The sequence below is a fragment of the Elaeis guineensis genome, chromosome 14 (genome assembly GCF_000442705.2).
Source record: "Elaeis guineensis isolate ETL-2024a chromosome 14, EG11, whole genome shotgun sequence".
Lineage (NCBI taxonomy): Eukaryota > Viridiplantae > Streptophyta > Magnoliopsida > Arecales > Arecaceae > Elaeis > Elaeis guineensis.
In genome coordinates this window covers 54,678,131-54,690,784 of record NC_026006.2, presented here as the reverse complement: position 1 = coordinate 54,690,784, position 12,654 = coordinate 54,678,131, and the positions used below count along the sequence as shown (strand labels likewise).

Genomic DNA, 12,654 nt, shown 5'->3' with positions numbered 1-12,654 from the left:
CCGACCCAAGATCGATCGACTCCTCCAATCATCGTACTACTGCCAGAGACTGTCGGTCCTGACAACAGCATGCGGCACTGCCGCCTAGGGGTATTATCCCACCTAGGGTATGGGTCAACCCTAGCGATTTGACAGCCCCACGACGATTTGACATATTTACGGTGACTCTGACAATCTCTAGTGAATTGACAATTCTTCAATTATCCGCACTATTAATGACAGCGCCATACCATGCTCCACTATATATATCGGGGAAGGCAACAGTGCTAGGGGTCTTTCCGAAAACTCTCAGACTTGCTCCCTCTCTCTCTCTCTTTCTCTCTCTCGTTGAGCTCCTTGTTTTCTTCTCACTGTTGCCTAGTCTCCTCTCTGACTTGACCGTCGAAGGGTCCCCGTCGGAGCCGTCTCTGGTCAGTGCGGACTTTCTTTTGCAGGCGCTCGTTCCCGACGACCAGACGATGAGGGGATTGGCCGCAACAGATTGGCGCACCAGGAAGGGACGAAGCAACGCTCATAGTGACAAGTTAGTGCTTCATCGACAGCACAGGGGATCGTAGCCCCCACAGAATCTTAGATGACAAAGACAAGAGCTCAGCGATCGAGGGTCACCGGATCGACGAGGCGCTCTTTCCATCGGGAAGAGGCCTCTCCTCCACCCTCCGCGGCAGAACCCAGCTCTCCACATCCCGCGGTGACCACGGAGGCACAGATCACGGTGATTGTACGACAGATGATCGTGCTGACGGATGCGGTCAAAAGCCTTCAGCAACCACCGACTCGGCTGCTGCCTTCACCGATCGGACAGCCGTCGGCACGTCCGATGCCCTCCAGGAGCAACCGCCGACGCCCGCGTCGGTCTCCATCGCCTCCGCAGGAGCATCTGCCACAGCACTCCTACAGAGAGGAGGAGGAGCGGCCGTGACGCGATACCCATCGGTCCCAACGGCATTCTCCCTCCCAGCTAGAACGAGCGAGTAAGGAGAAGCGACTGCGAACACCGCTCGCCTCCCTCTCAGAATCTTCTGGAGACTCCACCCCTGGGGTCTCCCAGCACCGACGGACGGACGACTACGAACGCAGGTTCGAAGAAATTGACCATCGGCTCGCGCAGCTGCAGGTGGACGGGCAGAAGTCTTCAAACGATGTCGACTTCCAGACCGCCCAACCTCTCTCCCGACTCATCCTCGATGAATCGATTTCCAGTCGGTTCAGGATGTCGCACGTGGAGTCCTACGACGGCTCCACTGACCCAATCGACCATCTGGAGAGCTACAAAGCTCTCATGACGATTCAAGGGGCAACCGACGCTCTCTTTTGCATCGGCTTCTCCGTCACGCTCCTTCGGACAGCTCGAGCACTCTTTCGTGGCTCACTTCAGCACCAGCCGGAAGCCGCCGCGAACGTCGGACAGCCTTTTCTCCCTCAAATAGGGAGAAAATGAGACGCTCCGACACTTCGTGACACGATTCAATGCGGCCACGCTTGAGGTCCGGGACCTCAACGAAGATATGGCTATCTCGGCCATGAAACGAGGGCTAAGGGGGTCCCGTTTCACATACTCCTTGGACAAGACCCTCCCCCGGACATACGCCAAACTGCTGGAGCGCGCGTACAAGTACATCCGTGCGGACGAAGGAGCTTCCGACCGGTGCCTGACTTAAGGCACGGGCCGAAAGGAAAAATGGAAGAAAGGTCGGGCCCATGCTGAACCCAGCAGGGCCTCCACCGATAGATGGATCTTGCCCCGACGACGGAGTTCGAGATCGATGCATCGCAGGTATGACTCCTACACCCCTCTCCCCGCTCCTTGTGTGCAGATCCTGATAGAGATCGAAGGAGCGGAGAATCTACGACGACCTCGGCCTCTGAAGGCAAAAGGTCCCGACCAACACGGTCGATCGTCGATCGTCGAATCAACGGCTCGATCATCGATCGTCGAACCGACGGTCTCGGCCTCTGAAGGCAAAAGGCCCCGACCAACATGGCTCGATCATCGATCGTCGAATCAATGGCTCGATCATCGATCGCTGAAACCGACGACCTCGGCCTCTGAAGGCAAAAGGCCCCGACCAACACGGTCGATCGTCGATCGCCGAATCAACGGCTCGATCATCGATCATCGAACCGACGGCCTCAGCCTCTGAAGGCAAAAGGCCCTGACCAATACGATCGATCGTCGATCGTCGAATCAACGGCTCGATCACCGATTGCCGAACCGACGGCCTCGGCCTTTGAAGGCAAAAGGCCCCGACCAACATGGCTCGATCATCGATCGCCGAATCAACGGCTCGATCACCGATCGCCAAAACCGACGGCCTCGATCTCTGAAGGCAAAAGACCCCGACCAACATGGCTCGATCATCGATCGCCGAATCAACGGCTCGATCACCGATCGTCGAAACCGACGGCCTCGGCCTCTGAAGGCAGAAGGCCCCGACCAACATGGCTCGATCATCGATCGTCGAATCAACGGTTCGATCATCGATCGCCGAAACCGACGACCTCGGCCTCTGAAGGCAAAAGGCCCCGACCAACATGGCTCGATCATCGATCGCCGAATCAACGGCTCGATCACTGATCGCCGAAACTGACGGCCTCGACCTCTGAAGGCAAAAGGCCCCGACCAACATGGCTCGATTGTCGATCGTCGAATCTATGACTCCGTCGTCGGTCTGATCATCGAATCGCCGAACCAACGGCTCAATCTACGTCTCGATCGTCGAGGACACATCGGATTCTACGACGGAGATCGAAGGGGCGGAATATCTACGACGGCCCCCACCTTTGAAGGCAAAGAGCTTCGACTAATGTGGCTGGCTAACTTGCCGACTTAGCTTCGACTAAGAAGGGCAAAACACCAAGACGACCGCAGTCGCATTCGCGACATACCGATCTGGTCATGACCGGTCGAAGGATATTCGGCTTGCCACCGTTTATCATACATCCCGACGCATACGTCCGACCAAGGGCCGGACAATGGATATTCGACTTGCCATCGTTATCCTATCTGAATACGTCGGACTCTACTTGACTATCAGATTCTGCGAAATGATCGTGTCGACGAGCAATGTTCGGAGGTTGGCCGACCTCCGACCTGACGTGCATGCTCAACCTACAGTCGGGACGATCGATATTGGATCGTTCGTTGATGTGATCGCCAGAGTCGGGGCAAGACGAGATGGAAAATCACTCCTTTCATCCGAAGCCGTCGCCCACGTGTTCATGCGAGCCAACACGACATCGGACTCAGGAGTGGGGGGGGGCAACTGTTGGGATATACCGACCGACCGACCGACCGACCGACCAACCGACCGATCGATCGATCGATCGATCGATTGCCGGGTGCCGTTATCGATCGATCGACGGCTGTCGACCGACTGAGGATATGTCGGTCGGGCAGACCCTTTCCGCCCTCCCGACCGACTGCACCAGGGGGTCCGATGCCCGACTCCCGCGACGTACCCGACTGACCGTCGGAGGGATCCGAATCTCTACCCGACGCCTCTCAGCTGGCCACCGACTCAAGGTCGGTCGATTCCTCCAATCGCCGTACTACTGCCAGAGACTGTCGGTCCTGACAACAGCATGCGGCACTGCCGCCTAGGGGCATTATCCCACTTAGGGTATGGGTCAACCCTAGCGATTTGACAGCCCCACGACGATTTGACATATTTACGACGACTCTGACAATCTCCAGTAAATTGACAATTCTTCAATTGTCCGCGTCATTAATGACGGCGCCATACCACGCTCCACTATATATATCGGGGAAGGCAACAGTGCTAGGGGTCTTTCCGAAAACTCTCAGACTTGCTCCCTCTCTCTCTTTCCCTCTCTCGTTGAGCTCCTTGTTTTTTTTCACTGTTGCCTAGTCTCCTCTCTGACTTGACCGTCGGAGGGTCCCCGCCGGAACCATCTCTGATCAGTGCGGACTTTTTTTTGCAGGCGCTCGTTTCCGACGATCAGGCGACGGGGGAATTGGCCGCAACAATAGCCTTTCAGCATAGATGAAATCTGCTTGATCCTTCCATTTGTGAATTTGGAGTGCATACATCTACAATGCGATGGCTTAGGACATTGATCAAGCGGTGGACTCAAGCTGACTCCCGCTTGAGACAGGGCCGGGTGGTTTTTTTTTTTTTTTTTTTTTTTTTTTGTGGGTAAAAGAGGCCGGAAGGCTTCGCCTCGCAGACGCACAGCACAGGGGTTGGGGACGAAACGCAGCCCAATCCTTCATGGGCACACCTCGTTCCCACGCAAGACGCCCATCCCTCCCTATCGTACCCCTGCAGAACACCATACCCCAGACTCCAGTTCCAGCCAATCGCTGGCTACTCCATCTTGGCGGCTCACGGCCTCCCACTGCCCCATCCGTCGCCACATAGTCGGGCCACATTATCCTTAAATACTCCTGCGGACCACCGACGCCTCCTCAACCCCGAGCCCAGCGTAGGGTGTCCTAGGCGACATCCCCTCTCGCAATTCACAAGCGTATCCAACTCCGAGGTGCACATTTTCACTAGAATGTACTCCTACGTGGCATGTTTCCGTTGGCCATTCGCCCCACATATCTCTGAAATTAGGGTGACCTAAGCGAGCTTTAAAGAGAATCGGGAGAGGGACGGGGGACGCCCTCTCTATAAAGAACGTATCACCGTAGGAGAAAAAAGCCCTCTATCTGTGATCTCTCCCTTTCTTTTCCCATCTGTGTTAACACCTCTCCCTCTCTGTTCTCTTTCTCTCTCGCGTGGAGGCGTCGACCCGCGAATCCGAAATCCCCTTGCCCGCCGCCCGAAATCGGCCGATAAATCGCCGAAACCCGCTACCGATTACCCCCCACCTCCCCTGCCTCCCTCCGCCGATTCGCCCCCGAGACCAAAAGAATTTGGAAAAAAGATTAAAAATTTGAAAAAAATTCGAATATTTTCTCTCCCTCCCCGTTCCCACTCTCCACCGCCACCCCTCCTTCGGCGCACGGTTGCTAATCTGCGCGCCGCCGCTTCTTTATAAACCCCCCTTTGTCCTCGCTTCTCATCTGTTCTCCGAGGTACGTCTCTTCTCCGGTGAATCTGGTCTTCTTTCCATCCTCTGACCGTCCCGCTCGTTCGGTTTTCATGCGGCTTCGAGCCATCTCGCATCGGTTCCGTCTTTGCTTCCAATCTATCGCTTCGATTCTAGGATTTGTCGAGGCTTGTGGCGATTAATTTGATCGTTTTGAGGGTGTTTGTTTGCCGATCCGCCTGGTTTTTGCTTGGATTCGACGTTTTTCGGTGTCGATCGGGGTGGAATCCCGTGGGCCGATCTTGTCGGTGCTTTTTCTGATTGGATTCTATTTGACTTCGGATTGCTCTGTTATCCAATTAAGCGGAGTATTTGCTGCTGCTTGTTTGTTTGATAGTAGGTGTGTTTTTCCGTTCTTCTTTTTTTTATTTTTTTTGGTGAGATTTCATGTTCTTTAATGGCGTTGTTTAGATAGTGCTTCTAATATGTTAGATTGTGTCTTTTTCTTCCTATAAATGGATTGTTTAGTACGCTGATCGTGGATATGGATATGGACGTGACTTTGTTTTAATGGCATGCTTTTTGTAAAATTTATGAGTTTTGTTTCCAGAATTGGATTTTAGGGTTTATGAATGCAATATGGGTTTGGAAATTTTATTTTGAGCGAATGAGTCTAATTTATGGAATTATGTTGGAGTCTAATTTCTTTTACCATATTTGTAACTTTATAGCTTTTAGATGAAACAAGGTTGTTAGTTTACTGACTAGTGAATGGCAATTAAGATAGAATGAAATTAAAAGATTTTATTTATTTCTTTGTTGGCAGTGAGAGTGTTAGGTGCACGTTCGATACTTTTATGTGAGAGTGCAATGGCATTCTTCAGGAGCTATGGGAGCAAGATGGAATCTGCGCATGACTTGAATGAGAAGGCAAGGGATGGTGGGGCTGAGGATGCATCTGGCTCTGTAGGCAATACAGATGCAGATGTGAATATAAGCGATAAGGATGTTGATATAAAGGCAGAAGACACTCACCAGAGTGAAGAGGAGCCGTTTGATGCTGGTAGACTGCAGAGTGATACTTCTGGTGGGAATGCCACTGGGAAGCCTGGAAGAAGAACAGCTCCTGGTTCATGGGGCTCAAATTTCTGGAGGGACTGCCAACCAATGTGGGACTCTAAAGATGCAGAGGATGATGGAATTAGAGGCGAGGAAGAATCTGATGGTAATTCTTTAGAAGAATTAGATGGACAGGGAGATGGTGGAAGATCTCGAAGAGGGCAAGTCGATGTACCTGCAGATGAAATGCTATCAGATGATTATTATGAGCAGGATGGCGAGGAGCAGAGTGACTCATTTCATTGCAGAGCACTAAGCCATCATAGCAACTCTGGTTCGAGATTGTCACCAAAGGCATCTTCAACCAGCAAGAACAAGTCAAAGAGTTCAAAGTCTGCAAATTATGATGAATATGATGATGATGAGGATTATGAGGAAGAAGACGAGGAAGAAGGTGAATTTTTTTTAACATTATGGAACAAGCAGTTTTCGGTGTCCTTGGATGAACACAAGCTACATGCTTTATTCTTTAACTAATGACAGTATTAATAAAGTAGCCTCCTGTCTATTTGCTTTCAGAAGATGATCCAGATGATGCTGATTTTGAGCCAGATTTTAGTGAAACAGAAAAGGGCACCAAAAACAAGGTTGCTTTTGGACATTTTTATAATTTTGGAGTTTTTATAATTTATCATTATTTTGGATTTTTCTCTCTCTTTATATATATTTTGAATTTATATCTATTCTAAATTTGCTCATAGAGCTACCCAGCTGTGGCATTTAGCTATAACCTTTTTAGGGGAATGTTCAGATGTGGTTATTTTGTTATATGGTTTCAACAAACTCTGGTGGTTAAAATTGAGGACTTAATTGTCTCTAAGGCCTTTGGCTAAATTGTGTTTTTTTTTTTTTTTCTGTTTGTATCTTGGTAGCTTATCTGACAACTTTTACTATATTTATCTTTATATATCTTTGGTTTTATTCAGTCCAACAAGTTTATGCTGCTTATCTATGCCCATTGTAATATGCGTAGCTTTTCTATCAATGAATAGTATGCTTCAGAAAATGCTTTATTTTTACATCATTATAAATGATCATGACATGTGCGAGCAGAGCGATTATTACTGAATTATATGTTTCAAATTCCCATCAGTATATTAGTGTATTCTGCCAATGCTTATCTTGTTCTGTCTACCAACAATTGTTTTCTATTATCACCTTGGACACCACTCAGCCTATATTGTAAAAATAACATTAAATTGCTTTTTAATGTTCATGTCACCATATTATTAAACTTTTCATCGGAACATTGGTGGTCAGAATGTCCTCTCTTGAGTTACCTCTGCAGTCACATGCTTGTAGGTTTTTTAAAAATTGATGGATTCTTCATGTTATTCATTTTTTTAAAATCAAAGATAAAATATTCATGATACGATACTTAGGGATTAAATTTTTGATCCACACATGACTTTTCAAACTGAAAGTATGAGGCTTTATAATTTGTGTTGTTATTCTGTATGAGTCCTTGTGGATCAGAGTACTTAATTTCAGTAACTTTTTAGCAACCAATCTGCCAAAACTTATTATTGCTTTGTAACTGTACTATCATTGCTTGGTAATTGTTATTGTTTAAATAAAAAGTTTAATGTTTTAGTGCATTGATTTGAGTTCAGACAGTTATGTTCTTTCCTCACTCATGTTAGCTTAGTTGAAGGATGATTACTTCTTCTTGCTTGCAATATTATATTTAGGACGAACCTGTGATTGGAATGGAGAACATCCCTAGGTTGAGTTTTTACCTTCAAAATTCTTAGGTGTCATAATACATTAGAACAGATCTTTGATTATGTCAATTATTTGCTTGGAAGTTTCATTTTTTGTTTGCTGGACTCTGAGGAACTTCAAAATATAGCTAATAATTTGTTAAATATTCATGCTGCATCTTGCTGAGGATAGGTTTATTTCTTTGGGTATCAAAAGAAAGTGGTTCACGCGCTTCCACTTCATCTTTTACATCTTTGCATTGAGACAATACTCTTCATTTCGTTGGTCATATATTCACCAGGTAGTCATGTTGGAAGCTAAATTGAATATATTTATTGTTTTGATGTGCACTTATGCTGTACTCTATGACAGGCAAAATTGTCAGAGAGCGATGATTTTGATGATGATGATGACGACGACGATGATGATGAGGATCTTGATCTCTCTGATGAGGATGATTTTATTGATCGGCGGCGAAAGGTGCGTCGTAAAGCTGGACGCATTCTGAAGTCCAAAGAAATGAAATCTTCTGTATATAGTCGACGGAAAAGAGGCAAAATTTTCTCAGATGAGGAATTTTCATCAGGAAAAGTTTCAGAAGATGATACTGATGGAGACTTTGATCATAAAACAAGGAGATCATTGAAGGTGCATGGAAAAGTTGGAGGTCGATCAACCATGTTTGAGAATGTGAATTCTCATAATAGTGAGCTTCGTACATCTGGTAGGTCAGTGAAAAAAATTTCATATGCTGAAAGCGAAGAAAGTGAAGATAATGATGAAGAAAGAGCAAACAAGTCCCAGAAGGTGTGGTTCTATATCCAGAAACTTCGTTCCTTGTAGCTTTTGGGGTTTCTTTTTGTCTATCTGGATCAAAATTTCTATATATCCTTTGCAGTTCTTTGACTTGGTCCAACAAGTTCCTATATGTATGTTAGATACATGTTTAGATTAGTTGAGATAATTTTATTTCTTTCCTTGATTTCCTGGAAATCTAGATGTAATGTTGTGTATTTTTTTTTGGCAACCAACTTGCAAAGATATCATTAAGGTGTTTCTAGAGAATGGCAACAGAAGTTGGGTTATTGGTTTCAACCCGTCTCAGTGGTAATGTGCTTTGACTTGTAAAGGCCATTCTGAGGGTTTGAAACTGATGCTGCCCCTTCTGCCATCAAGACATTGGGAGCTTGATTTGACTGACTTGCTGATCATTTATTTCTTTTAACGAGGAGATGCTTGGCAATAATGAGGTTATTGGTCCAATCGATGATCTATTCCGATAGACACAAACCTTATAAGGTTGTTTCTTTGTTGCTATTTTAATTTGATGAATAATGCTCTTCTCTTGTAGATTCATTGTTGTCTTGAAACCCAATATTTTTTCACAAACGACTTCTGGTTCAGAGTTATGTGGTATGCCATGAGTGTGGTGAATCATGCTACACCTTTAAAATTCTTGTTCATCTTTTATGTCTAGGTTTTGCAGGAGGATGTTGAAGAAGATGATGGTGATACAATTGAAAAGGTAGTCTGGCACCAGGCAAAAGGTATGGCTGAAGAAGCTACAAGGAACAACCAATCAATTTTCCCTGTTCTATTGAGCACCATGTCGGACTCGGAACTTGATTGGGATGAAGTGGAATTTTATATAAAATGGAAAGGACAGTCATATTTACACTGCCAATGGAAATCCATCTCTGATCTTCATAATGTGAGCCTTCAGATCACACTGTGGGTCACAAATAGTAATTATTTTAAGTAAATGTGCAAATGTTTCCTTCTTTTTTCTTTAAGTTTTTTTCACTCTTATCCATATAAGTGTCTTGCTTTCTGAGGTTTAAGTTCTCTTTTTTTAACTCTACATGGTGAATGGCAGCTTAGTGGATTTAAAAAGGTTTCAAACTACATGAAAAGAGTTTCTGAAGAAAGAAAATACAAAAAGGCCTTGTCACGTGAGGAGGTAATGCCATAGCTGGCTATGTTCTTCCTTTTTGTTTGATGAGTGACATGCTTTTGGGCTTGATATGCTGCCTTTTGTTTTGATGCATAAATTTTGTTTTCTTCTTCTTCTTCATGACTTGTTTGCTCAAAATGTGAGATGTCTTTGAACTGTAGGCTAATCAATTTATTTGAAAACAACTGCTGCAGTGTCAAATTGCCTTTCACATTGAAATCAATGAAGTTTTAATTTGCGGAATATTTGCAGAAGAACTAAACTAACCCTGTTTGACGACACTTAAGTATGAATAAGTCCATTTGCGCCAGCCACTCTAATCAGCTAAAATAATTAACAAAGTGGCAGTATCCTTGTTAGGAGCTAAAGCTATAGTAGGCATCTGTCCTGAGATCAACCTAGTTTACTGAGATTTCTTTCATGTTGAATGGCCACTTGATACTTTGTCTAATGAGATACTGAAATTGGATATCATGTTGACAAGTTCCAGAAATATAGTGATTTTGAAAAAAAAGTCAGACTTTTCATAAATTATATGAAACAAGCATATTTCTGAATGATTATATTTTCAGTTAAGGATGGATATGGTGGGCTCCTCTTGGGTGGAGATTATTGTCAGTATTTTTGATAGAAAGGATTAGAGACTACTACATTTTATGGTGAATAAACCTCCTTCATCTGAGACATAGCTTTCTTTGGAATGTAATTGATCCAACTAGACTAGAGACCTAGATATGTGTTTTTAGGAAAATATTTTCAAATTCTCCACCTGGGATCGAGTGCTAGTTTAAAGACCTTGAGTTGTTGGTGGAAGTTTGTTTTTGTTAGTCTTTGTTAATCTTTTTAACATTCAGAAATTATAAGCTGCTTAGAAATTTTGATAGAACATCGACATCAGGTGCTGAGAAGTCAAAATATGAATATTGGAAAAAGGAGAGCAAAGGGGACAAATTAGTTGATTATAATGTAGTTTTCCAACCAATCATGTCTTTATCTGTTAAAGAGCATGATATAATGAATTGAGAAATTGTAGCTTCAAATGCTTTATGGAGTTCGGTATTCTTCATAAAGTTCAAGCAAAATAAATTGCTGGTTTTGGCATGATAAAGTAAGTGCCTTTTTTATTAAATTTCTGTTAGTGGATATATTATATGCATGATGGAGCAGCGAAATATGGAAGGTTGTTTCAGTAGGTTTTGAAAAATGTCCTGAACATGCTTGTGGAATGGAGTAGGAAATATGTTTGAACTTCTTTGCAAAGAGAATTAGAATTAGAATGCTTATACTGAGTGTTTAGTTTCTGAACTTCAGTTTAGTTCTTATGTTTCCACTCTTGGCAATTCAGATATTCGTGTGTTTTTTGTGCTGAAAGTTGCATATGAGAGTATTTGTTTTGTTACTCTGTCTTTTAAAGTTATTTTCACAGAATTTATATGTTGGATGGTCTTCCTTGTTTTCCTTTTATTGTTTTTCTATTGTTTTCCTTTCATCTTGCATCTTGGAAGGAAAACAGGTATCTCATTTGACTTGTAGGTTTTGAAATTCTGCTTCTCAAATAAATGTCATAGTTTTGTTTTGTATGGAAAGTCTTTCTTTGTCGTAAGACCCTATTTTTTAACAAATTATCAATTTAAAGGAAATTGGGATTTCCTGTGACAGGCTGAGGTTCATGATGTAAGCAAGGAAATGGACTTAGACCTACTTAAACAGTATAGCCAGGTTTTATTTCATCTGTTTTGCATCATCGGTGTTATAATCTAATTTAGAAGAACTCCTATTTCTCTTCTTTTGTCGGTACTTTAACCGGTCTTTGTGTATACATAATCAGGTAGAAAGAATATTTGCGGATAGAATCAGTAAAGTTGGTGATGATGTGGTACCTGAGTATTTAGTCAAGTGGCAAGGGCTTTCTTATGCTGAAGCAACCTGGTATATTTTTTGTATCCTAATTTCATTATATTTAGATTCTGTCAAGCATTCTCATGCAAAACCTTGAGGTAGATTCACAATGCTTTATGCTAAAATAATCATTCTACATGTTCGTACTCTTTTGCTACTTTTATCTGGTAGTATTGATGAATCTTTTCAGCTATGCTGCTTGTTTTAATCTGCTAACTGGTGAGGCATTATAACATGTAAGGATAGGTACCACACTAGGTAATTCATGTGAGTTGCACATATTGTACTTCTAAATTATGGCAATTGGAGGCATACAATTTAGTTCTTGATAATTTCCACAACCAAATAGAAGGGAACAAGTATTTCTTGTTTATTTTTATCATTTTTTTTTCATAATGACTTGTCTGGACTCAAGTTTCTAGTGTAGGTAAATGTCATGTTAATGTACATTAACAATTGATATTTGTGTTTGGTTGACGTATGGGATGCATGATAAATATCAACTTTCCCAATGAAGTTCGAACACCCACATCATTTACTTTCCTTAGTGTCAAATTATTATTCTTATGTATCTCCGCCTCAGAAAAATCAATGAGGCTTATGCCGATTGCTACACTCCTTAATTTTTAAGCCTTGTGTTGTTAAGACTCCGAACTCCTCTGGCTTGTTAAACATTGGATATGTTATTTACTAAGGAGTTGTGATTTAGAAGGTTGGTGAGTTGACAAAGTAGGGAAAGAATATGGGCCTTGTTGGATAGGTGATGGCATGAAATGAACCAGTATGGAAGAAGCTAAATATTATCTAATAAGATATCAGTAAGTTAGCTTGGCAGGAGCTTCTATGAATGCCATGGCATGATTTATTGATTGTAAATACATGATAAATTTTGGAACTAGGACTAAAAGTGGATTGAATTATCATGTACTTTGGAGTGGTAAAAATGTATTCTATAGTACACATGAAAAAGCGATGCT

General features: G+C 43.6%; 1 protein-coding gene across 4 annotated transcripts in view; it reads left to right on the top strand.

The window, feature by feature from the left end:
- Nucleotides 1–4,864: 4,864 nt before the first annotated feature.
- LOC105057643 (protein CHROMATIN REMODELING 5) overlaps nucleotides 4,865–12,654 on the top strand; it is a 42,864-nt gene continuing 35,074 nt past the window's right edge. The window contains exons 1-8 of one of the 4 annotated variants that reach the window (XM_010940308.4): nucleotides 4,865–5,047; nucleotides 5,828–6,514; nucleotides 6,640–6,707; nucleotides 8,197–8,631; nucleotides 9,302–9,535; nucleotides 9,701–9,784; nucleotides 11,438–11,497; nucleotides 11,607–11,707. In XM_010940308.4, the coding sequence (XP_010938610.1) occupies nucleotides 5,872–6,514; nucleotides 6,640–6,707; nucleotides 8,197–8,631; nucleotides 9,302–9,535; nucleotides 9,701–9,784; nucleotides 11,438–11,497; nucleotides 11,607–11,707 (1,625 nt within the window). In that variant the 5' untranslated portion in view covers nucleotides 4,865–5,047; nucleotides 5,828–5,871. Of the gene's footprint in view, nucleotides 5,048–5,827; nucleotides 6,515–6,639; nucleotides 6,708–8,196; nucleotides 8,632–9,301; nucleotides 9,536–9,700; nucleotides 9,785–11,437; nucleotides 11,498–11,606; nucleotides 11,708–12,654 lie in introns of those variants that run through there. The other 3 variants (XM_010940309.4, XM_073248513.1, XM_029268245.2) reach the window with 3 other exon arrangements.